The 27,260-nt window shown below is 45.6% G+C and overlaps 1 protein-coding gene across 2 annotated transcripts in view; it reads right to left on the bottom strand.

Annotated features, from left to right (window-relative positions):
- Positions 1–27,260, bottom strand: part of LOC137520979 (tenascin-R-like) — a 1,317,931-nt gene that overhangs the window by 728,667 nt on the left and 562,004 nt on the right. For both annotated transcript variants that reach the window (XM_068239627.1, XM_068239626.1), the window contains exons 8-9: positions 21,882–22,151; positions 3,955–4,140 (exon numbers count right to left, since the gene is read on the bottom strand). In XM_068239627.1, coding sequence (XP_068095728.1) covers positions 3,955–4,140; positions 21,882–22,151 — 456 coding nt within the window. The remainder of the gene's footprint in view (positions 1–3,954; positions 4,141–21,881; positions 22,152–27,260) is intronic.

The following is a 27,260-nucleotide window of genomic DNA, read 5'->3' as shown; positions in this document are numbered from 1 at the left end:
CCTCACGGTTTAGGGCCCCTAAAATGCCAGGGCAGTATAGGAACCCCACAAGTGACCCCATTTTAGAAAGAAGACACCCCAAGGTATTCCGTTAGGTGTATGGTGAGTTCATAGAAGATTTTATTTTTTGTCACAAGTTAGTGAAAAATGACACTTTGTGAAAAAAAAACAATAAAAATCAATTTCCGCTAACTTTTGACAAAAAATAAAATCTTCTATGAACTCGTCATACACCCAACAGAATACCTTGGGGTGTCTTTTCTAAAATGGGGTCACTTGTGGGGTTCCTATACCGCCCTGGCATTTTACGGGCCCAAAACCGTGAGTAGTCTGGAAACCAAATGGCTCAAAATGACTGTTCAGGGGTATAAGCATCTGCAAATTTTGATGACAGGTGGTCTATGTGGGGGCGAATTTTGTGGAACCGATCATAAGTAGGGTGGCCTTTTAGATGACAAGTTGTATTGGGCCTGATCTGATGGATAGGAGTACTAGGGGGGTGACAGGAGGTGATTGATGGGTGTCTCAGGGGGTGGTTAGAGGGGGGAATAGATGCAAGCAATGCACTGGCGAGGTGATCAGGGCTGGGGTCTGAGGGCGTTCTGAGGGTGTGGGCGGGTGATTGAGTGCCCTAGGGGCAGATAGGGGTCTAATCTGATAGGTAGCAGTGACAGGGGAAGATTGATGGGTAATTAGTGGGTGTTCAGGGTAGAGAACAGATGTAAACACTGCACTTGGGAGGTGATCTGACGTTGAATCTGCGTGCGATCTATTGGTGTGGGTGGATGATCAGATTGCCCGCAAGGGGCAGGTTAGGGGCTGATTGATGGGTAGCAGTGACAGGGGGTGATTGATGGGTGATTGACAGGTGATCAGTGGGCTATTACAGGGAAGAACAGATGTAAATATTGCACTGGCGAATTGATAAGGGGGGGTCTGAGGGCAATCTGAGCGTGTAGGCGAGTGATTGGGTGCCCGCAAGGGGCAGATTAGGGTCTGATCTGATGGGTAACAGTGACAGGTGGTGATAGGGGGTGATTGATGGGTAATTAGTGGGTGTTTAGGGTAGAGAACAGATGTAAACACTGCACTGACGTCGGATCTGCGGGCGATCTATTGGTGTGGGTGGGTGATCAGATTGCCCGCAAGGGGCAGGTTAGGGGCTGATTGATGGGTGGCAGTGACAGGGGGTGATTGATGGGTGATTGACAGGTGATCAGGGAGATAGATGCATACAGTACACAGGGAGGGGGGGTCTGGGGAGAATCTGAGGGGTGGGGGGTGATCAGGAGGGAGCAGGGGGCAGTTTAGGGAATAAAAAAAAAAATAGCGTTGACAGATAGTGACAGGGAGTGATTGATGGGTGATTAGGGGGGTGATTGGGTGCAAACAGTAAGCTGGGGGGTGGGCAGGGGGGGGGGGGGTCTGAGGGGTGCTGTGGGCGATCAGGGGGCAGGGGGGGGGGGGAAAATCAGTGTGCTTGGGTGCAGACTAGGGTGGCTGCAGCCTGCCCTGGTGGTCCCTCGGACACTGGGACCACCAGGGCAGGAGGCAGCCTGTATAATACACTTTGTATACATTACAAAGTGTATTATACACTTTGTATGCGGCGATCCGGGTGCTAGTAACCCGCCGGCGCTTCCGAACGGCCGGCGGGTTACAGCGCGAGGGGGCGGAGCCAGTCGCCGGCGGCCGATCGCGTCACGAATGACGCGATCGCGCCGCCCATGCCCGTACAAGGACCGCCGCCCTCTGTGCATGCGGCGGTCCTTGCGGGATCCACTTTCCGGCCGCCCCTGTGCAGTGGGCGGTCGGTAAGTGGTTAAGCTGCCAATACAACAGACGATGTATGGGCAGATCGACCAAGAGACAGATCTCTCTCCCATGGAATCTGATAAGAGAGAGGGATCTGTTGCCTGCCCATACGCCGCAGGCCGATTCCTGATCGATTATAATAATTGAATCGGATGATCAATCGGCTGACTCGCGGATGTATGGTCACCTTTACTTTCTTCCAGTGTGCTTGTTTAGGTGTCTGCCTTCCCATATTGTGCTTCAGAGCAATAAGTGAACTGAAAAAGGCTCAACAGTACTATGAACAAAATCTTAAAAACTACAGCATGTTGTTTTCAAAGGTAACACTTTAAATTGAGCCAGCATGTGAGGGATATGGAGGCTGCCATATTGATTCATTCTTAAACAATGCCAGTTGGCTGTCCTGCTGATCTTTTTAGCTTTAGTAAGGTCCAAAATCACAAACCTTAAAGGAAACCTGCGATGATTTAAATAGAAGGCATACATTAAATAAAGGCGGAGATTTGAGCACCTAGTAAAGCCAATAGTAAAATATTGGTATTAGATACCAGTATTTAACTATTGCCAAACCTAACCCTACACTCACACAGAACGCAAATCCCCCCCCCCCCCCACACACACACACACACACACGCGCGCGCAAACCATCTACAGTACCTAATGCCTAACCCTTAAAAACCTCCTGCAAAAACAATCTACCTAATGCCTAACCCTTACCTCCCCCCCAGCTACCTAAACTGAACCACCACCCCACAAGCACACTTCTGGGAGAATGTGCACCCAAATACCAATATTTTAAATTGTCACCTATGGCGGCACCCAATTATTCCACTTGCCATATGCGCCCTAATTTACTGCTTCGTTCTTCAAGCCACATGTGCACAGTAGGCTCCCTTGCCATCCACCCGGGTGGCTCCGTTCATCTTAAATCTTCCCCGGTACAAAGGCTTCAGTCCTGCCAATCGAGCTGTACTGTGCATGCTCGCGCCCCAATATCGGTCCCATTGCCGGGAGTGTTCTGCGCCTGCGCAGTACTACCTGCAGCTAGCATAGTCAAATTTTAGTCACAGCAACAGGCAACTGCCATTGTTTAAAAGAGAATAAATATAGAGGCCTCCATTTTCCTCTCACTGCAGAGGCAGTTTAAAAATTGCAATAACAGGGACTCTGCTATAAGCTTTGTCTAATTTTTTTTATTTACAACAACCGTATGGTTTTAGGTGATATTAAAGGGGACCTAAAGTGAAATAAAAGTGGCCAGTTTAACTTACCTGGGGCTTCTTCTGGCCCCATGCAGTTGTCCACGTCCCTTACCATCATTCCACTCTGTCCTATTCAGTCACTAAGCCCTTCTGAAAGCCAAGCAAGGTGGGCAAGTCGCGGGCTGTTGCACATGCGTGCCTACGGCTGCGAGCCTCCTCGATCGCGCGCATGTAGGAATTTTTTACCCCCTTGCCGGTCCAATTGTGTCGGCAAGGAGGCGGCGCAGCACTTTCTTTTATTTATTTATTTATTTTTTTAAATCATGTAGCGAGCCCAGGGCTCGCTACATGATAGCCGCTGCCAAGCGGCATCCCCCTACCTAACCTGATCGCCGCCGGCGCTCTCTGAAAGCAGGAAATCCCGTTCAGAACGGGATTTCCTGCTGGGCTTCCCCCGTCGCCATGGCGACGGGGCGGGATGACGTCACCGACGTCATAGGGAATCCCGATCCACCCCTCAAGCGCTGCCTGGCACTAATTGGCCAGGCTGCACAAAGGGTCTGGAGGGGGGGGGGCGGCGCGGCGGGTAGCGGCGAATCAGCGGCGATCGAAATATGCACGCAGCTAGCTGCGTGCAATATAGCTGCGTGCAATAAAAAAAAAATTGTGAAAATCGGCCCAGCGGGGCCTGAGAAATCCTCCTGCGCAGATTACCCCGAGCTGAGCTCAGGATAACCGGCAAGGAGGTTAAGGAGCATAGATGCTGAATAAAAGAGTGCAGAACAGCGGCAAGGGATTAGGAGGACTACAGGGGGCTGAAAGAAGCTCCAGGGCTGAAAGAAGCTCCAGGTAGGTTCTCTTTAAGACACAGTAAAGGCCATTACAGTGACACACAAGTTACTAACAGTGTGGCAGAACTGTGGCAGTTATCACTCACCAGTAAGCGTGGCTTTGGTCATCTGGCCAGGGTTGCGTGGCACTCTGAGCTCATGGTACTGATCCCCCGCCAAGGTACTGAAGACAACGTGGTACCCCTCACCATCAGCCTCACTGTTATCCCACTCCAGCTCCAGCGTTGTTGAGGCTCGCCCCATGACACGCAGATTTTTCGGGGCATCAAGCTCTGTGTGAGAAAAAAAAAATCTGTGTGAAAAATATTTCAGATTTCTTGTAAAAATACACTATTCAATGCAATACACCGTCTGCAAACATAACAGCAGGGAGTTCAGCTTTAACCTTCTCTGCACTGTATTGTTTATGTAAACAGAGAGCTTTGTGACACCACTTTGATTCTCCTTTTGTATAAAATGACATTGATGGGTGTTTATAGGTTGCCTGAATTCTCATTGGTGGAGTATAGGGCATGCATCTCGGTATGTGCAACCGCCCCATGTGTGGAAATGATGGCCTCATTCATTGTGGACGTTCAATCCCGGCATTCACCTTTACTACCTTGCTGCATTAAACAACCCTGGCACTAAATGTGAGTGTTTGCTTAGCAATGAGGGGTGGTTTTAGGTTAAATAGGACCCTGGGCAAAATAGATGTGGGACAAGATCGGGCAGCACGCAGCCGGGTCGCATACTGAGGTTCCTAGTACCACACTGGGTCGGAGCTGCTACATGCCTAGAGTAAGTGTCACCTCGTATCGCCTGTACTGCCTTTTTATCCAGAAAATACATCGAAATTTACAATCCACTGAAAGCATCCCTGTTTTGCTTTATTTGCACAAGACTACATATACAGGTGGTGGAGTGGAAGGATATACATCAGATAGAAGAATACATCTGCGCTGCGAATTACTAGAACACTGTTAACAACTTGGATGCAAGGATTAATCCTTACACAGCTGCAATCTTATTCTTATTCATTTAGGGCGCCACAGTAACCACATCACAAAATAGATGTGGGACACCTTTTATTTTCATATTCTACTGACTGTAAACTGGTAACCTGTACAGTCTCTGACTCGTGGGGCCCTTATGGAGATTGGGGCCCTAGGCAATATCCCAGTTTGATCCTATGGAAGCACCTGCTAAGTTCTGAATGCTAAGTTCTGTGGGCCATTTCTGGTATTCCTTATATCCAGCTGGAACATGTAGACCAGGAGACCATCCTGTCCCGCCTTTAAATCCTTAAAGTGTACCTGAGGCAACATGTGACATAATGAAATAAACATTGTGTATGCACAGTACAAAACATATTGCTAACCAGGCTGTTTTATTTGTTTTAGTTTGCTGCCTGAAACGTTCATTTCTAGGCATGGAAGTGACAGCTTCTGTCTTGTTGGTACCTTGTCAGGAATATAGTAAACATCGCTGATAAGCAAATGACAGCCATAAAGGTTTTCCTGTCAAAATACAACTTCTGAGGGCAGGGAGAGATAAAATGCATGACCTAGTGATCTTTTTCTAACTCTGGGACACTTAACAGGCTGCCATTGATTAGAGACTATTTTGTAAATGACTAAATATACGGTAAAAGAGAATCCTGGGATACTTAAAAAAAAAGTAATTTTTAGTAGTAGGAGGATAAATATAATTGTTTATCTCATCAGTTTATGTTCGCCTCGGGTTCACTTTAACTTTATAAAGTACTTGAAAACCTAAGCCGGTTTAAAACGGGCTCTAGGTCACACTCACAACCCCCCTCCCCTCCCGCCTGTGACCACCACATGTCAGCGGGCCCCTGCTCCATCTGCACACGCACACCCACCAGCCCCCGTCCTCCTCCTGTCCCAACGGCCGCCCGCGCTACACATGTACAGTAGCACAAAAGCACGGACACTGGGACAGGGGAGGCAAAGACACAGGGCTTTTATTAGGTAGGATGATTAGTTGGACCTTCTGAACACGTAGCTGATCACTGAACAATGATTGTATGCATCTGAGCAGCATTACGAGGCATGTACCAAACCCAAGATGCTATTTCTGATGTTTTTCTACCACTCGGCAATCATGGTGCTATAGAATGATATGATGACTGCAGTATGAACTATACGTGATGTTCCCATATATTTCTACAGTGGTCATTTACTAGGCTGTTACTATAAAGTTTTTCAATTAGAAAAGCCACAGGAAGACTGCTCAACCATCCATGAGAAAGAGGCCTAAGACGATCATTGTATATATAGAGACTTTCCTTCTTCCTCACCAATGAGCCGGCACAAAATTGTGGCCAGGATATTTGATAGAATTTATAGCAGCTACAATCAGAATAAAATAATCACAGGAGATTTTGATATATGGATGCTGAGGTCTCAATGTTTCATAAACACTGCACTAGGTATGAATGGCTGACAAGACAAGACAAATAACATTTATATTGCGCTTTTCTCCTTGCGGACTCAAAGCGCCAGAGCAGAGCAGCAGCCACTAGGGCGCGCTCTATTGGCAGTAGCAGTGTAAGGGAGACTTGCCAAAGGTCTCCTACTGAATTAGTGCTGGCTTACTGAACAGGCAGAGCCGAGATTCGAACCCTGGTCTCCTGTATCAGAGGCAGAGCCCTTAACCATTACACCATCAGCCAACTGCTGAGCAATTCATTTGGACGCTAACTCCATAATGGTGGGGATAACGAGGAAGGAGTTTCGTTAATGTGTAGCTGAATTCGATAGAGCTGGGGACAGCTGGAGATAGTGAGGATGGAGTTCTGGTAATGTGTAGCCATAGTGTTGGGGATAGCTGGAGATAGTGAGGATAGAGTTCTGGTAATGTGTAGCTGCAGCGGTGGGGACAGCTGGAGATAGTGAGGATGGAGTTCTGGTAACGTAAAGCTGCAGCGGTGGGAACAGCTGGAGATAGTGAGGATGGAGTTCTGGTAATGTGTAGCCGTAGCGGTGAGGACAGTTGGCGATAGGATGGAGTTCTGGTAATGTGTAGCCGTAGCGGTGGGGACAGCTGGAGATAGCAAGGATGGAGTTCTGGTAATGTGAAGCTGCAGCGGTGGGAACAGATGGAGGTAGTGAGGATGGAGTTCTGGTAATGTGTAGCCGTAGCGGTGGGGATAGCTGGAGATAGCAAGGATGGAGTTCTGGTAATGTGTAGCCACAGCAGTGAGGACAGCTGGAGATAGTGAGGATGGAGTTCTGGTAATGTGTAGCCGTAGCGGTGGGGATAGCTGGAGATAGCGAGGATGGAGTTCTGATAATGTGTAGCCGCAGTGGTGGGGACAGCTGGAGATAGTGAGGATGGAGTTCTGGTAATGTATAGCCGCAACGGTGGGAACAGCTGGAGATAGTGAGGATGGAGTTCTGGTAATGTGTAGCCATAGCGGTGGGGATAGGTGGAGAGAGCGAGGATGGAGTTTTGATAATGTGTAGCCGAAGTGGTGGGGACAGCTGGAGATGGTGAGGATGGAGTTCTGGTAATGTGTAGCCGCAGTGGTGGGGACAGCTGGAGATAGTGAGGATGGAGTTCTGGTAATGTGTAGCCGCAGTGGTGGGACAGCTGGAGATAGTGAGGATGAAGTTCTGGTAATGTGTAGCCGCAGCGGTGTGGACAGCTGGAGATAGTGAGGATGGAGTTCTGATAATGTGTAGCCATAGCAGTGGGGACAGGTGGAGATAGAAAGAATGGAGTTCTGGTAATGTGTAGCGGTGGGGACAGCTGGAGATAGCGAAGATGGAGTTCTGGTAATGTGTAGCTATAGCGATGGGGACAGCTGGAGATAGTGAGGATGGAGTTCTGGTAATGTGTAGCCGTAGCGGTGGGGACAGCTGGAGATAGCGAGGATGGAGTTCTGGTAATGTATAACCGCAACGGTGGGGACAGCTGGAGATAGCGAGGATGGAGTTCTGGTAATGTGTATCCGTAGCGGTGGGGACAGCTGAAGACAGCGAGGATGGAGTCCTGGTAATGTGTAGCCGTAGCGGTGGAGACAGCTGGAGATAGCAAGGATGGAGTTCTGGTAATGTGAAGCTGCAGCGGTGGGAACAGATGGAGGTAGTGAGGATGGAGTTCTGGTAATGTGTAGCCGTAGCGGTGGGGATAGCTGGAGATAGCAAGGATGGAGTTCTGGTAATGTATAGCCACAGAGGTGGGGACAGCTGGAGATAGCGAGAATAGAGTTCTGGTAATGTGTAGCCGTAGTGGTGAGGACAGCTGAAGATAGTGAGGATAGAGTTCTGGTAATGTGTAGCCGCAGTGGTGGGGACAGCTGGAGATAGTGAGGATGGAGTTCTGGTAATGTGTAGCCGCAGTGGTGGGGACAGCTGGAGATAGTGAGGATGGAGTTCTGGTAATGTGTAGCCGTAGCGGTGGGGATAGCTGGAAATTGCGAGGATGGAGTTCTGGTAATGTATAGCCGTAGCGGTGGGGACAGCTGGAGATAGGATGGAGTTCTGATGTGTAGCCATAGCGGTGGGGATAGCTGGAAATAGCGAGGATGGAGTTCAGGTAATGTGTAGCCGTAGCAGTGGGGACAGCTGGAGATAGTGAGGATGGAGTTCTGGTAATGTGTAGCCGCAGTGGTGGGGACAGCTGGAGATAGTGAGGATGGAGTTCTGGTAATGTGTAGCCGTAGCGGTGGGGATAGCTGGAGATAGTGAGGATGGAGTTCTGGTAACGTGTAGCCGTAGCGGTGGGGACAGCTGGAGATAGGATGGAGTTCTGATGTGTAGCCGTAGCGGTGGGGATAGCTGGAAATGGCGAGGATGAAGTTCTGGTAATGTGTAAAAAATATCAAGGAGCAAAAGCGCTACACCTCACTACAAAATGCACTCAATGCACTTAATCAGCTGGAGCAGCTCCTTCTATATATATATATATGCAATACAGTGTCCCACAGAAGGCAGCGCTACACAACTTAAGTTATGGGGCAATATATGCTCTAAAAGTTCATATAAGCTTTATATAATCCACATCCGCTTCTAAATGGTTAGTCTTCTCAGTGTCTTCCTAATTCTTCCTACTACCTCCACCAACACCCTGTGAACTGACACTCACCGGACTCACCGGACAGTAAGACCTCCACTCAGGTCTAGTAAAGCCTTGGGACACTTCAGGCCGTCCCCCACCACACTAAGACCGACTTGTCACCACTTTATCCTTTTTACAGCAGATGCATCTCCAAGCGCATAAAACCTCAAAACAAATGCCTCACATAGTGTAAAACCATACAAATTTATTAAAATATAAAATTGATTACACTCACAGATTTCCTTCTTTGTATTATAGCATAGAGTTTGGGTACGGGCTCTCCCCCGTGTAGTTGGGCCCCGGCTGGAACCTGTAGTTCCTCGGCTGAAGATTTGAATGGCGTGCATCTCCAATCCCTCCTCAAGCCCAAGCGCCAGTCGTTCACCCACGCTAGAAAAACACCGCTTTCACTTCCGCATCCTAAGCCCCGCCTTACATGTTTCGTCTACCGACTCATCAGAAGTAGTGGGGACAGCTGGAGATAGTGAGGGTGGAGTTCTGGTAATGTGTAGCCATAGTAGTGGGGACAGCTGGAGATAGTGAGGATGGAGTTCTGGTAATGTGTAGCCGTAGCGGTGTGGACAGCTGGAGACGGCGAGGATGGAGTTCTGGTAATGTGTAGCCGTAGCGGTGGGGACAGCTGGAGATAGTGAGGATGGAGTTCTGGTAATGTGTAGCCATAGCAGTGGGGAGTGGGGACAGCTGGAGATAGCGAGAATGAAGTTCTGGTAATGTATAGCCGCAACGGTGGGGACAGCTGGAGATAGCGAGGATAGAGTTCTGGTAATGTGTAGCCGCAGCGGTGGGGACAGCTGGAGATAGTGAGGATGGAGTTCTGGTAATGTGTAGCCGCAGCGGTGGGGACAGCTGGAGATAGTGAGGATGGAGTTCTGGTAATGTGTAGCCGTAGTAGTGTGAGCAGCTGGAGATAGTGGGGATAGAGTTCTGGTAAGTTGTAGCCGCAGCGGTGGGAACAGCTGGAGATAGCTAGGATGGAGTTCTGGTAATGTGTAGCCGCAGCGGTGGGGACAGCTGGAGATAGTGAGGATGGAGTTCTGGTAATGTGTAGTCGTAGTAGTGTGAGCAGCAGGAGATAGTGGGTATAGAGTTCTGGTAAGTTGTAGCCGCAGCGGTGGGGACAGCTGGAGATAGCTAGGATGGAGTTCTGGTAAGTTGTAGCCGCAGCGGTGGGGACAGCTGGAGATAGGTAGGATGGAGTTCTGGTAATGTATAGCGGCAGTGGTGGGGACAGCTGGAGATAGTGAGGATAGAGTTCTGGTACTGTATAGCCACAGCGGTGAGGACAGCTGGAGATGTGAGGATGGAGTTCTGGTAAAGCTGGAGATAGTGAGGATGGAGATAGGTGCAGCACTCCCCAAATAAACAGTGTCAATGCCCTTTCGTATCGGCGGGTCGTTTGTAAGTCGGGCGTTCGTTAAGTCGGGGACAAACTGTACTATGAACAGATTGTGTAGGTCAGCTCTCATACTACATGCAAGTGGTAAAATTGCCCAATCAAAATTGTATGTATGTACCAGGCTTAACGGCCCGCACCCAACTCACGATTTTGTCTATGACTGGCGACTATTTAAGCGACAAGCGATCGTTTTCACAATCTTGCAACGTTTCTACAGGCGCCCAATTAGGTGAACAACGCTTTGTGACACGTGCTGAAAATGACCGTCGCAGCGGGTCAGATCTTTAAGATCCCCATGACTCCCGCGCAAAGTGCTGCAATCGCTTAAAGGGAACCTAAACTGAGGGGGTTATGGATGTTTCCTTTTAACCACTTGAGGTCTGCAGTGTTAAACCCCCCTAGTGACCAGGCCATTTTTAATAAAATAGGCCACAAGCTGCAGGGCCATACAACACAGCACACAAGTGATCCCTCCCCCCCCCCCCTTTTCTCCCCACCAACAGAGCTCTCTGTTGGTGGGGTCTGATCGTCCCCCAGATGTTTGTTTTTTTTAAATAAATATTTCTTGCTTTATTTTTTATAATATAGATTTTTTTATTATCTCCCCTCCCTCCCTCCCCGTAGCCGGCCAATCATGGTGATCGGCTCTCATAGGCTTCTGCCTATGAGAGCCGATCGCTCTCTAATGTCCCAGCCGTGTCACACAGCTGTCCCCAGTACAGCGCTAATGCTGATCACATCGCTGTACTACCCCATTTGATGGCGGTTTTGCCGTCCAAGTCTCCCGAGCGTTGATCGCCGCTTGGAGACTGAAGGCGGGGCGGACCTCCGCCCCCAGAGCAGGAGATGCACACGCAGTCTGCGAGCGATCTCCTGCTAGCCCCATAGACGGCCGTTGACGCCAATGGGCGTGGAGCGGTCCTGGAGCAGTCGGCAAGTAGTTAAACAATGCTAGTTGCTGGTCAGTCCTGCTGATCTCTTTGGCTGCAGTAGTGGCTGAACCACACACCTGAAACAAGCATGCAGCTAATCCAGTCTGACTTCAGTCAGAGCACCTGATCTGCATGCTTGTTGAGGGGCTGTTGCTAAAAGTATTAGAGACACAGGATCAGCAGGAGTCAGGCAACTGGTATTATTTTAAAAGGAAATATCCACATCTTTCTCAGTTTAAGTTCCCTTTAAACTTGTGCCTGTTGTGTGCCGTAGCGTGATATTGCATGTTCCTGCAGGGAGGAAGAAGGATCATGGAGCCTCATTCTTCGGGAGGCGTTGCTGTGAGGTTCCCCGATCCATCACTAGGTGAGTATTCAACTGAAGACAGTACAGAAATGCGAGCTCAGCTTAGCAAGACCATATAGTCTGTCCTGTGGACAAGGAAGGGAATGGGAGGCAGGAGTTAATACTGAATACTGAATAATGTCTGTGACAATTGGCTACAAACATTTCTACTGCATAGAACCAGATCAACTGCACAGGATGGGAAATGCCTGCGGCCCAAAACTATCATAAAATGTTTTGTGACTAGGCAACCAAAATGTAGGGTCCGTTTAAGGCTTCACACCGTTTCTGTCAAGGAAGTGTTTGTAGTTGCTGTGCTCAGGGCCTTCTATGGTCATTCTGATACTAGGTGAAATGTACATTATCAAGCACACACACAAACATACACACAGGCACACACACACACAGACACACACACAGAGACAGAGACACACACACACACACACACACACACAGACACACAACCCCCCCCCCCCAAAAAAAAAGTATTGCCAAAAGCAAGTTTTTATATAAAGGCTAAAACATTATCTGTATCTGTAGCATGCACCTCACAGCCCCTTCCCATAACTACTAGTGTGTTGCCAGGGACACAGCTGTTCTGGTGTGTGAAACCTGATGGATTGCAAGTGCCAAGCCTCGACCGGATTCCTCAATCAGTCACCTAGCCAACCAATAAGTACAAAAGAGACGGCGCACCACTGGCTGCAAAAAGTTACTGTGTATTGCGGAACAGGAGCACTACATGTTATAGACACACACGTCCTTAATCAGGCGTTATAAAGAAAACCTGATGAAGGACCTGTGTGTCCGTAACGTGTAGTGCTCCTGTTCTGCAATACACAGCAACTTTTTGCAGCCAGTGGTGTGCCGTCTCTTTTGTACTTATTGGTTGTCATCCCATAATTACTGTGGAGGTGTGCAGCCTCTATAACAAACATTATACAAACTATGTATAGCATGGGTTTCTCTTTTGCTGAATATTGACCTTGGATTACAAAGTTACTGCCAAAATTAATCAAGAAAACATGTAAAAGCTATTTTTAATTATTTCGCACATTTACGGTACATTTGTCAGTTTAAAGAGGATCTCCAGCTCGCAAGTTCAAATCCAGCAGCCTTCCTGTAAAAGAAAGTTATAGTTACCTGCCCTGCCTTGTCCCTCTAAGCCGTCCCAAAGACTTCCTGCATGTGGCCCCGCCTCCACTCCCCACACAGAGAACAATGCCAAGATGTGTACTCCAATAAACTCCAGTAAAAATCTTGGCATTTTTCTACAGGGAGGCGGAGCCACGCGCCAGAAGTCGAGTGTTTTGTGGTCTTTGGCCGCTTTGAAGGAGAAGGCAGCGCAGGTAACTATAACTTTATTTTATCGGAAGTCTGCCAGATTTTACCTTGTGGGCTGGAGATCTGCTTTAAAGGGAACCTAAACTGAGAGGGATATAGATATTTCCTTTTAAACAATACCAGTTGCCTGGCATCCTGCTGATCTCTTTGGCTGCAGTAGTGGCTGAATCACACACCGGAAACAAGCATGCAGCTAATCCAGTCTGGCTTCAGTCAGAGCACCTGATCTGCATGCTTGTTCAGGGGCTGTGGCTAAAAGTATTAGAAACACAGGATTAGAAGGAGAGTCAGGCAACTGGTATTATTTTAAAAGGAAAAATCCATATCCTTCTCAGTTTAGGTTCCCTTTAAAGAGAATCTGTATTGTTAAAATCACACAAAAGTAAACATACCAGTGTGTTAGGGGACATCTCCTATTACCCTCTGACACAATTTCGCCGCTCCTCGCCGCATTAAAAGTGGTTAAAAACAGTTTTAAAAAGTTTGTTTATAAACAAACAAAATGGCCACCAAAACAGGAAGTAGGTTGATGTACAGTATGTCCACACATAGAAAATACATCCATACACAAGCAGGCTGTATACAGCCTTCCTTTTGAATCTCAAGAGATCATTTGTGTGTTTCTTTCCCCCTGTTCTCATGCACTGAAGTTTCAGGCTGCTCGTTTCTTCCTGCAAACAGCTTTGCCCTTGTCTGTAATTCTTCAGTATGTGAAAGCCCAGTCGGCTCAGAGGACGATTTATCCAGCTTGTAAAAGATAAGAGAGAAGAGAGAAGCTGCTCTAATCCTAAATAACACACAGGCAGTGTGCATAGAGGGGCCTGGAAGTTCAGTTCATAGCAGAACCACAACACTGAAGAACTTGGCAGCCTTTCAGACACAGGCCCACAAGTCTGACAGGGGAAAGATACATTGATTTATTACAGAGACAGTGATAGTATAAAGTGCTGCAGTAAGCCAGAACACATTAGAATAGCTTTTGGAACTTGTGGGATGATAAAAAACAGGATGCAATTTTTGTTACGGAATCTCTTTAAGTATTAACAAATTACTACTCCATCATTTCATTCATTTAACATCTAGCATTGTTCTGTAGTGCACTTTGCACAGGAGGCTGCCTAGGCATCTGCCTAGTTTACCTATGTCTGAAAACAGCCTTGGTTGTGCAGCTGGTGAAGGTCCCGGCACAGGCTGATTACAGCTGTATCTTGGATTATCACTCTGGATATTTCCTTTAAACGTGACCAGCTGGTCTCTTTATACAATATATAGTTAGATGTACTATTTATGTTTTTTTTAGTTCTAGGTTTTAGATGTTAATATGATGCTCGTGGCAAGAAATTGTGGCTCTTCTTCCAATAATATGTTTTCAAAAATATGTTCATAAATATAGATTTATGGCAAGACATCGCAGATATCATTTTAATGAGAAAATCTGTAGATTTGTTTTTCCCTTATTGACTGGTATTATTAGTATGTTATGATTAAAGCTTGGATTCCCTACAATGCATTCAGCAGAACCTTGAGCAGATGTAACAGTTTAGGAAGACAGAACAATTTGTCCTTCATTTTCTCTATAAGATGCACAATTAACATTTCCAAGGTGCCATCTAGCATGTGCCGCTCTCGCTCCTCTGCAGCCCGTGTCACTGCTCACAACAGATGAAAGCATGGAATATTTACAGATTTGCATTAACATATTCAGCATTGGAATCTGCGTATTGCTTCAAAAACACGAGCAATGCCTTATATAAGGGGGGGGGGGGGGGGGGTGCGCTTCATTTACCAAATCTATTTTCTTGACTTTCAGAACAACAGAAAACAACAACAGCAAGAGAACTCTGTTAAGCAATTTAATACCCAGCAGGAAGCGTAAACCCCGACGTGGCGTAACGCCGGCCGTCTGACTCCAGATAGCATCAGACTAAAAATAAGTGGATTTAGAAATTGATGGAGTTTCAGGCTTGGACCAACATGAAGCTACAAATTGCCACCTCTGAGATACCGTACATATTATGAACTTATAGATTTATGGACAGGTGAGGAAAGGGCCGTCATGCCAATGAGAATTACAGAGCACGGAAAGTGTACCTGGGCATCTCTGAAACACAAATATTACAGATCGCTCTGTTCAGATGTAATCAGACCACCTGTACGCTTAGCTACAATGCCTCATTCAGATGCACATACATCCGTATTTCATTCCTTTTTTCTACTAGATGATATTTTCACTCCTTATCAATACAATATCTTTTAAGCCACCGGCAAGCAAGAAAATACTCAGAATAATTTTGAGAATACTTTTTGGGTACTTTTTCTATTGTTAAGTGGAGAAAAGTTATGGGCTACATAGCTAATTGGGACTTATGCCACCCCCTCCCCCCAGTGCGAATCTATTGCTCCCATTTATTTGTACAGCCTTATTGCTAATGTCTCCAGCGGTATGGGCCCAGGTAGCGTTATTGAACAGGATCACCTAAATTACTATAAAAGTCATCTAGAATTAGATTTCGTTATTTTGGGAAACACTGAGTCTAACATTATTAGATTAGAGAACATAAATTGGCCAGCAAGCATGGACTGGATTTTTGGAAAGGTATTTGCTTTTAAGCAGCTTACGGTGGCCACTAATGATCCAATCTTTCTCATCCAATTTTACCAAATCTATATAGTATAAGGGTAAATTGAGTGAATATATTGAATGGATAATTTAGGCAGTTCCCTTATATTACATATAAACAGTAAGATCGAATGAAAAAGATTGGATCATTAATGGCCACCATTATGGTGCCCATACATGGTACAATATTTTCATTTATTTTTTTTATTATATAATTTTGTTCCATTATTCCATTAGATCGAATATAAAAATTTTTCCAGCATGTCTGATCGGATTTTTATTGAAAAACAGGATAATCGATTCTTTTTTCTTGATTGAGAAAAAAAAAAAAAAGAGGATTCTTTTAAACTTTCATTTGATTCGATCGTTTTGGTCGAACAAACAGGAAAATTGAACGTTTTTATTGTACCGTGTATGGGCACCATTAAGTTTGCACGCTTTCCACACTTGGGTTATACCGCAGCATCCTGCATCCTGCTGTGATATGTGTGAAGTTAGTGAAGTATGTACAGTGGGTTTCAAAAGTGTTCGGCCCCCTTGAAGTTTTCCACATTTTGTCACATTACTGCCACAAACATGAATCAATTTTATTGGAATTCCACGTGAAAGACCAATACAAAGTGGTGTACACATGAGAAGTGGATCTAAAATCATACATCATTCCAAACATTTTTTACAAATAAATAACTGCAAAGTGGGGTGTGCGTAGTTATTCAGCCCCCTGAGTCAATACTTTGTAGAACCACCTTTTGCTGCAATTACAGCTGCCAGTCTTTTAGGGTATGTCTCTACCAGCTTTGCACATCTAGAGACTGAAATCCTTGCCCATTCTTCTTTGCAAAACAGCTCCAGCTCAGTCAGATTAGATGGACAGCGTTTGTGAACAGCAGTTTTCAGATTTTGCCACAGATTCTGGATTGGATTTAGATCTGGACTTTGACTGGGCCATTCAAACACATGGATATGTTTTGTTTTAAACCATTCCATTGTTGCCCTGGCTTTATGTTTAGGGTCATTGTCCTGCTGGAAGGTGAACATCCGCCCCAGTCTCAAGTCTTTTGCGGTCTCCAAGAGGTTTTCTTCCAAGTTTGCCCTGTATTTGGCTCTATCCATCTTCCCATCAACTCGGACCAGCTTCCCTGTCCCTGCTGAAGAGATGCACCCCCCGAGCATGATGCTGCCACCACCATATTTGACAGTGGGGATGGTGTGTTCAGAGTGATGTGTAGTGTTAGTTTTCCGCCACACATAGCGTTTTGCATTTTGGCCAAAAAGTTCCATTTTGGTCTCATCTGACCAGAGCACCTTCTTCCACATGGTTACTGTGTCCCCCACATGGCTTGTGCCAAACTGCAAACGGGACTTCTTATGCTTTCTGTTAACAATGCCTTTCTTCTTGCCACTCTTCCATAAAGGCCAACTTTGTACAGTGCATGACTAATAGTTGTCCTATGGACAGAGTCTCCCACCTGAGCTGTAGATCTCTGCAGCTCGTCCAGAGTCACCATGGGCCTCTTGACTGCATTTCTGATCAGCGCTCTCCTTGTTCGGCCTGTGAGTTTAGGTGGATGGCCTTGTCTTGGTAGGTTTACAGTTGTGCCATACTCCTTCCATTTCTGAATGATCGCTTGAACAGTGCTCCGTGGGATGTTCAAGGCTTTGGAAATATTTTTGTAGCCTAAGCCTGCTTTAAATTTCTCAATAACTTTATCCCTGACCTGTCTGGTGTGTTCTAAGACTTCATGGTGTTGTTGCTCCCAATATTCTCTTAGACAACCTCTGAGGCCCTCACAGAGCAGCTGTATTTGCACTGACATTATATTATACAGAGGTGCTCTCTATTTAGTCATTAGCACTCATCAGGCAATGTCTATAGGCAACTGACTGCACTCAGATCAAAGGGGGCCGAATAATTATGCACACCCCACTTTGCAGTTATTTATTTGTAAAAAAATGTTTGGAATCATGTATGATTTTCGTTCCACTTCTCATGTGTACACCACTTTGTGTTGGTCTTTCATGTGGAATTCCAATAAAATTGATTCATGTTTGTGGCAGTAATATGACAAAATGTGGAAAACTTCAAGGGGGCCAAATACTTTTGCAACCCACTGTATGTGTATGAAGTATGAGGTTAGTGAAGCTGTTCGACAACAGTCACATACACCAAACTACAGGCAGGTGTTTTCATTAATAACCCTGCCTGTATTATTGACTGTACTATGTACAAAAAAGATCTTGTGGGGGGTGATGATTGCAGGTCTATAGCAATTAAATTCAGCCACGCGACTATGTTCTGACAGCCCAGAGGAGAATCCAGTCCAGATTTTATGGATAATATATGCCCTTCATCCTTAGTAATTCAGCTCATTTGTCTGAAGTACGTCTTAACCTCTTGACGACCAGCTAACACCGATCGGCGTAAACTGGTTGTCTGCGGGTTTCCATGGAAACGGCCGCTCGTTCGAGCGGCCGTTCCATGTCAGTTCACGGAGGGTGTCTCCGTGAACTGCCTGCGAGCCTCCGATCGCGGCTCGCAGGCGAAATGTAAACACGCGGGGAAGAAATCCCCGGTGTTTACACTGTACGGCGCTGCTGCTGATAGGCCGGGGATCGCCGCGGTACAGGACGTATCGCCGTCCTGCACCGCCCACAGAGCCAGGGAGAGGGAGGGAAGGAGAGGGAGGGGGGCTTTGAGGAGCCCCCCCGCAAGGCACAGCAGAGCGGCGGCGATCAGACCCCACCAGCAGGACATCCCCCTAGTGGGGAAAAAAAGGGGGGGGGGCTAAGTCTGATCGCCCTGCCTGCAATACGATCTATGCTGGGGGCTGAAGAGCCCACCCAGCACAGATCAATGGGAAATCACTTGGTCGGCAAGTGGTTAGAAAACTTTTATTCAGCTTTGTTTATGTAGGAATCAGCACTTTGTAAAGCTGAAACCTGTAAAGCTGTAATGAATTCTCTGTAACAAGCATGAGTGCCCCATAGAGCAAACTTACCATCCTAGCTCACCTTTATAGATCCAGTAAATAGGCATGTTTTCTTTCTATTAGTGAATGGCTGAATTACACTGCACAGTGTTCTCCCCAGACACTTTTTCCAGCTGGGTAGCATGAAAAAGTAGTCGGGTGGGGCGAGATGAGAGAATGCTGGGCTGGTGCTTCTCTGAACAACTCTGCTTACAGCAAAGGAGTAGGTGAGCCGATGATGTCCGGGTACTCCCCAAAACTAGCCAGGTGGAACACCCGGCTAAAAAATCCTGGGGAGAACACTGCTGCAGTGCTAAAGCGTACAATCACCAGTGTTGCAGGACAGCCTACACTCCATAAAAGCAAACCTTATGAGATAATGAATTGTATGTGTAGTACAGCTAAGAAACAGAACATACTGCAAGTAGCAAAGAAGAGAGTCTCATACTGTTTTCCAGTACAGGAAGAGTTAAAGGGACACTGAGGAGTGCCCGAATTTAAAAGACTGCACTTACACCTGGGGCTTCCTCCAGCCCACCGCGGGCCGCGAGGTCCCCCTCTGTCCTCCTGGCTCTTCCTCCGTGCGCCTCCGCTGGCCCCCCTGTTACCTGACACCCAGCCGATAGTCGCCGGTAACGGGGGCCGGCGGAAGTGCACGGAGAAGAGCCAGGAGGATGCCGGGGGACCTCGCGAACTGCGGTAAGCCCCAGGTAAGTGCAGTCTTTTAAATTCGGGCACTCCTCAGTGTCCCTTTAAAAAATGTCAGTTATCTATGCATAAGACCATCTCTGAGCTCTTCCACCCAACTCAGTAGAATACAGTCCTGTTTTCTGAAGCACTTAAAGAGAAACCGTGACTAAGAATTGAACTTCATCCCAATCAGTAGCTGATACCCCCTTTTACATGAGAAATCTATTCCTTTTCACAAACAGACCATCAGGGGGCGCTGTATGACTGATATTGTGGTGAAACCCCTCCCACAAGAAACTGAGGACCATGGCACTCCTGGCAGTTTCCTGTCTGTGAACCTTGTTGCATTGTGGGAAATAGCTGTTTACAGCTGTTTCCAACTGCCAAAAAAGCAAGCAGCAGCTACATCCCTGCCAGCAGTTAAAATGTCACCATGTGATAAATGTCAGAATGTAAATCATCGGTTTAAAAGATTTTACAATGGGTAAACATTGACTAAATCATTTATAAATAATTATTGTAAAAATAAAGCACTTTTTTTATTACATTATTTTCACTGGAGTTCCTCTTTAAAGTGCACCTGAGACGAAGGGAGGAAATTACCTTTCATCTCAGGTATACTTTAAAGAAAACCTAAACTGAAAATTAAAAGTCAAAATAAGCATACACAAGTCATACTTACCTCCAGTGTAGTCTACTCCTCAATCTCTTTCTCCTCTCCCGCGTCCTGTTTGTTCACTGTGATCAAGGGAATTCTCCGTCCTCCATTTTGAAAATGGTCATTACCCCATAATAGCTTTCTGGTCAGCACACTGTTAAACTGTCATATCGCCCACTTGAGCCATAGGAAACCATAGACATTACTTGGCACATCAGTTGTCCTCTCAGCTATAACTGACAGCAACTGATATATTTCAATTCTGACAAAATGTTGTCAGAACTCGAAGTGATCACTGTCAGAAGAAAATGGTGCGCTTCTGAGAGGAACTAATAGCAAGGTAACTATGTAATGTTCATTTGAAGTTACCTCATGTGTTTATTTTAAATAATTTTACTCAGTACAGGTTCCCTTTAAACAGGCAAGAAACCGCTTGAGAAAAGCTCTTACTGCAGGAAAGTCCCAAAGGTCATTATTTCTGGTTTGTTTTTATAGCTTAAAAGACCGAGTGTGGCTTCTAATCTGTAAATATAATTTAAGGAATAGGAATCCTATTCCTTAGATAGGTTTTGATGCGCTGAATGCGTGCATGTTTGTGCTATGCATGTTACAGAGCCAGAGTTAGTGACTACACAAGAGACGTATTCTGGTAACGAAGATCCCAGCTTTTAACTTAGCTGTAGGGACAGCATTGATTGCTGCATGATTTTTGTAAGTGGATTCGCGTGCGGAAGTTCATTTTGATGTTTTAAACTGTAAATATGACAGAATGATGAAATGTTATAAATAAAGCTATATAACTATCAAAGAAAAATATAAGACTTTTCTTTGCTACTTATGTTCTAATCATTATCCGTACTACACATACAAGATGCAATTCATTATATCATGAGGTGTTTTTTCACTTCAGGTTTCCTTTAACAAGTTACATAAAGCAAGTAAATAAATAACGAAAAAAGGAATGTGCAAACCACTACATAAGTAAACAGGTGCGTTACAGTAAGATTCTTATTTCATCAGGAATTGATACAAACATACAAGGATTAGTTAAATTATTAAAACCTTCCTAAAGAGGACCATTGGTGAAAAAGACTGTACAGAGCCTGCCATGTAATGCTAGGTACACACTATGAGATGGTCTGCCAGATTTACTGTCAGATCGATTATTTCCAACATGTCCGATCTGATTTCCGATCGATTTCCGACTATTTTTTTGTTTACTTCTATCAGATATTGATCGGAAATCAGATCTGACATATTGGAAATAATCAATCTGATAGTAAATCTAGCAGACAATCTCATAGTGTGTACCTAGCATAAGGTTCTCTATTACTGCTGCACAGATCGGAGGGTGGTAGGGTTAATAACTCACACGCTGGCCCGTAATTCATTAATGTCACAAACTCCGCCCCCTCCTCGGCTTTCTTTTCTAAAGTCTTCCGAAGCTGTGGTTACCCCCATCCCCAGCCTAGTTGGTGGTTGTCGAGCTGCGGCGGCCGCGGCAACGCAGATAGGAGTGGCCACAGAGCTTTGGAAAAATGTCTGTCTTGGACGGAAGCAGAGTGTCTGATATTAATGAATTACGCTGAAGCAGGTGTGTAATTAACCCACCGATCCATGTAGCAGTGGCTGCACAGTGTACTGGTTAAGGGCTCTGCCTCTGACACAGGAGATCAGGGTTAGAATCTCGGCTCTTCCTGTTCAGTAAGCCAGCACCTATTCAATAAGGAGACCTAGAGCGAAACTCCTAACACTGCTACTACCTACTGAACACACTCTGATGGCTGCAGCTCTGGCGCTTTGAGTCTGCCAGGAGTAATGTGCGAAAAAAATGTTGTGTCTTGTCTTTTTCTTTTTGTTTTAAATCAATGGTCCTCTTTAATCTATTAGAAGCTTCATCATAATGTTCTGTGTCCTTGGTAGTACGGAGAACTGAAAAGTTTATTGACGACTTTAACTAAAGTACATACCTGTGGTAAAGGTGGTTTTGACGGGATCACTGCGTGTGTCACCACGGATACCACACACCGACACCTCATACTGTGAGCCTGGCCGGAGGACTTGCATGGAGTACTGACTCAGAGGAGGCTGCAGACGGAACGTGGTCTTCTCCCCCTCCCCATTGATTGGTCCGTACTGTAGCTGGATGAAGTCAAGCTTGGCTCTTGGTGGGGTCCATTCCACAAAAGCGACTGTGTCAGACACATCTCGAACAAGAATGTTGGAAGGACCATCAATGACTGGAGACAAACAGAAAATATATTAAACAGCATTTTCCAGAGCATTTTCTTTTTAAATCTACAAGTTAAACAATATAAGAGAGGCACCAACAAGTGTGAAATATACAAAAGATTTGGTAAAAAAGGAGGACTTACCTTTGCAATGATGATCCAAATAATCAGTGGCGGCTCCAGGAATTATTTTTAGGGGGTGCTATGCAGGCGCTGGACCAATTTCCGGGGTAGCTGACGACCTGTGGCGCGCTAAGCGCGCCGCAGCAAAAAATGGGTGTTGCTACAACCTGCGGCGCGTGAAGAATGGGCGGTGAGAAAATGGGCGTAGTCATGACCAGATGAGGGCGGGGCTTACTGTAATTTAAAGTGAACCCAGGGTTACAGTGATATGGAGACTGCCATATTTATTTCCTTTTAAACAAAACTAGTTGCCTGGCAGCCCTGCTGATCTATTTGGCTGCAGTAGTGAACTGAATTACACCAAAAACATGCATGCAGCTAATCTTGTCAGTTCTGACAATATTGTCAGAAACCCCTGACCTGCTGCATGCTTGTTCAGGGTCTAGGGTTGAAAGAATTAGAGGCAGAGGACCAACACGGCAGCCAGGCAGCTGGTATTGCTTAAAATGAAATAAATATGGCAGCCTCAATATTATTCTCACCTCGGGTTACCTTTAAAAGTGCAACGCAAAGACAGAGGGCCCAAGTTTTGGTGACCCTTTCCCGAGAAAATTCACATAATCATGAAGGTTTTCTCAAGAAAATACATGTAATGTGAGCAGATTTGAACAAAAAACACGTTCAATAACCCCAATACGCACAATCGTTATCAGATATGACCCCAATACGCACAATCGTTATCAGATATGACCCCAATTCGCACAATCCTCAGCAGATCTGACCACAATATGCACAATGCTCAGCAGATCTGACCCCAATATGCACAATCCTCAGCAGATCTGACCACAATATGCACAATGCTCAGCAGATCTGACCCCAATATGCACAATCCTCAGCAGATCTGACCACAATATGCACAATGCTCAGCAGTTCTGACCACAATCAGCAGCACCACCTGAAAAAGAAAAGAAAAACCCATTTACTCACCTACAGTCAGAAGACCTCCTGTCCCGACCGCCTTCTCCTTGTGGCGCGCAGCTCCCACGATCCTCTGCCTTCACGTGACTTCCTGCCTGCAGCCTGCATTGCCCGGCGAGCAGGGCTACGGGAAAATGGCCGCCCGAAGCCCTGCACTGCAGACTCCAAGGCCTACGGGCGGCCATCTTACCGTAGCCCTGCTCTGCTGCTTCGGGCTGCCGCTGTGAACTGACTCGGCGTCTCTTAGACGCCTGAAGTCAGTTCATGCCAAGGGGTGCTTTGGGGGTGCTTGGACAATTCTAGGGGGTGCTTTAGCACCCCCTTGCACCCCCCTGGCGCCGCCCATGCAAATAATACATTTTAGTAAAGACCTATTGAGACGCCCAGCGCACATAGACCCCCGACACAGATTCTCCCTTTTTGCCTGAGGAAGCAGGCTGTGTCCCGCGAAATGCGTCATATTTTGGATATTTTTTTTAAAGTGACAAAAGTCTTTACCAAAATTGACAATTTGGGAAATCATTTCCACCACAACCTCCTTTGTAACCAGTCTTTTATACATTTTACACCTGTTGGTGCCTCTGTTTGTTTTTTGTTGCTGAGTGACCACCCTTGGTGGAGGGGTGTAACCCTTTTCTTTACTACAGAGAGTGACTTCTTAAAGTGAACCTCCAGACTAAAAATCTACTCAGCAGCACTGAAAAGGCTTGGTGTTTCTTTAACAGTTTTACAGCATCAGAACTTTGTTTTTCTTACTCAAGCCTCATTTTTAGCTGCACAGAAGAAAACTGCCCAGGCATTTTTCCCCTGATGCTATGCAAAGCATGATGGGATTTCAGATGTTGTTGTTCTCCTTCTGCTGTTTTGGCACATTTTTTTTTAAATTTTGCATTTGAGATTTGAAGCCTAGCGCACGAAGCTGGGAGGGGTGATCAGGACACAGGACAGTTGGAACTGTGTCTCATGCTCCTTGTCACCTCCTTTCAACCAAAAGATGGCTGCCCCCATGAAATCACAAACATTTGCCTGTTCTTTTAAAACAGGGTGGTTAAGAGATTATATTACCTATCTATTTTAATTAAAATAACTAATGTAACTTAGTGACGGTATGTTTGTTTAGGCTGAAGTTCCCCTTTAATTTGAGAGGGGTTGGGTATATTCTCCCCACCTGCCTTTACAGTTGTTACTTTGGAGGTAACCCTGACTTGTGAGTATATTACTATCAGACAATTGTTATACCCTCTGGTGTACTAGCATACTACACTATATTGGGCTGTCGGTTCTCTCCTTTTTCTTTTACACATATTTTTAAATCCAATGCTTCAATGACCTTGACCAGACCTTCAGACATTCCTGTATGTGCGGACAAAGATGCATTGTTGCTGTACAGGTGAGCTAATATGCTTCTGCCCTATCGCATACATCCTTCTCTGACCAATGTACTTAATGTGCTGTCAACATAAATCGTGCCTGTATCTTCTGCCATTTGCTGCTATATTAATCTCTTCACCACTCACCGCTATCCTGACTGCAGTGAATTAGAAGCACTAAGTGAAGTTCCTCAGTGCACTTTATTCTTCTGCAGGAGAGAAATCATTAGCAAAACCAGCATTCAGACTCCAGGCAGTTTTTCATTCTTCCCTTCTGGATAATATGCAAGTCTAACCTTGCCATTATGCGGAGAGGAAGTCTGTGAAGGGACTGCATGGGGACCATTTAGAAGGAAAAGGTGATCTGAGAAAAGATGAACACTTTTTTCTTCACAATTAGAATCCCAGTTTCAACTTTTACATTTACAATTGGTGGGAGCGGATTGTGTTCTTTGGAAATCAGGCTTCAAAAAGTGGAGAACAGAGATCCTGAAATACCTTTACACTAGTGAATAGGGGTGGTAGTTTGGTGCAGTGTACTTCCATCCCACAATGCCCAGCATGACCTCTGTAAAACAAGATGATTACTCCCAGCTCAGCTTCCCCCAGAACAAGCAAGGATGGGGGCGAACTTCAAGGGCCGTCTACCCCAGCCGGTGCAGCCAACAAGGAATGATCCGCTGACTCAGAGATTTACTTGTAAATCAATATGTAATGCAAAAAGAAAAAGCACTAACGCATTTCACTTTCGTAGAAGCTTACTCATAGTTCCGCAGAACCTTACTCATGTATAGGCTTCTACGGAAGTGAAACGCGTTAGTTTTTGTGCAGTTCATATTGATTTACAAATAAATCTCTGAATGTGCAAGAAATTGAAGGGTGGATCGTTCCTTGTTGGTCGCAGCATGAGGTCAGCTGGCCAATGAGGGCGAAGGTCGCTGCGGTGATCATGTTAGTGAATGTGCACAAGCATGGCCGCCACAGCGAACTCCATCTCTATTTACCAGCTGACTTTAGGCCAGAGTTCACTCCACAAGATTCGCACCATCTAAAACCAATGTTAGTTACCTGGTAACATCCTTTTTAGTAACCTCCAGGACAGGTCCACCACGAGAACGACAGGCTCCTCCCCGGAACAGGAAACGTCCAGATAGAGCACTCTATAAAACTTTGTCCAACCCCTTGATCCCCAGTCAATTTCAAGTACTGTTCCTAAACAAAAAAGGGGTTTTAATATTCATACTGCATATACATATACTATCACATCATCATATATACATATATATACATATAATTGAAATCGGGTGGGTTACGGACCTGTCCTGGAGGTTACTAAAAAGGATGTTACCAGGTAACTAACATTGGTTTTTCCTTTAACCTCCAGGACAGGTCCACCACGAGAAGATGAGCAAGAATCTTACCAATTTAGGGTGGGCTGACTGCCTGCAGAACTTTCTTTCCAAATGATTGCTGTCTTGCAGACATCAGATCTATTCTGTAGTGTCTAGAGAAGGTGCTTAAACTTGACCACGTGGCTGCCCTGCAGATCTCTTCTGGCGTAGCACCCGCTCTGTAAGCCCATGAGGTGGCAGCTGCCCTAGCTGAATGGGCTCTGATTGTATCTACTACCGTATTCCCTGTAATCCTATAGGCTTCCTCTATACATAATTTTATCCATCTAGCTATAGATCTCTTTGACATTTTACTACCTCTTGTAGCTCCTGACGTGTTAATTAGCAAAGCTCTAGAGTTTCTAAATTCTGCTACCCTCTCTAAATAACACATAAGGCATCTTCTTACATCCAATGTTTGTTCCTCTTTAAATGATGGTAGCACAATGTCCTGGGATCTGTGAAATTTTGTAGTAACTTTCGGGAGAAATTCATCACATGTCTTCAGTATCACTTCATCTCTAAGTATTATGCAAAACGGTTCATCACAACATAGGGCTTCTAATTCGCTCACCCGTCTAGCCGATGTAATAGCTATAAGAAATACTGTCTTCATTGTCAATAGTCTGAAGGAAATATCTGCTATGGGCTCAAAGGGTTCTTTCTTTAATACCTTTAAAACTAAGGATAAATCCCAACTGGGAACTTTTTTCTTTAACATAGGTTTCTTTCTCTCCACTGACTTAAAAAATTGGATGATAAGGGGGTCCCTTGCTAACCTCTCATCCATAAAGGTAGATATTGCTGCTACCTGTACCTTTAAAGTACTTAACGAAATATTCTTTTCTACCCCGTCCTGTAGAAACTCTAAAATGGTTGGCACTAAATCACCCTTGAACCCTGACTCTTCCTGCCACATATTAAAGGTTTTCCAATATTTGAGGTAAATTTTCCTTGTAACTTTCTTCCTACAATCCAATAGAGTACTAATGACCCTTTCTGATACTCCTTTTTTCCTTAAAGGGGACCTCTCAGAAGCCAGGCTGACAGGCTTAGATTTGGAATAGAGCTTCCAGTTCTTCTTGATCCCTGAGCTAGTACTTCCTTGTCCGGAATCCTTATTGGACCCTCCAGCCTCATCTTTAGTAGTAGTGGATACCAACTTCTTGCTGGCCAATCCGGGACTACCATAATTACTACTGTCTTGGTCCTTGATAACTTGTGTAATACTCGTGGCACTAGCTGTATTGGTGGAA

Source organism: Hyperolius riggenbachi, chromosome 6 (genome assembly GCF_040937935.1).
Source record: "Hyperolius riggenbachi isolate aHypRig1 chromosome 6, aHypRig1.pri, whole genome shotgun sequence".
Lineage (NCBI taxonomy): Eukaryota > Metazoa > Chordata > Amphibia > Anura > Hyperoliidae > Hyperolius > Hyperolius riggenbachi.
This window is presented reverse-complemented; position numbering and strand designations above follow the sequence as displayed.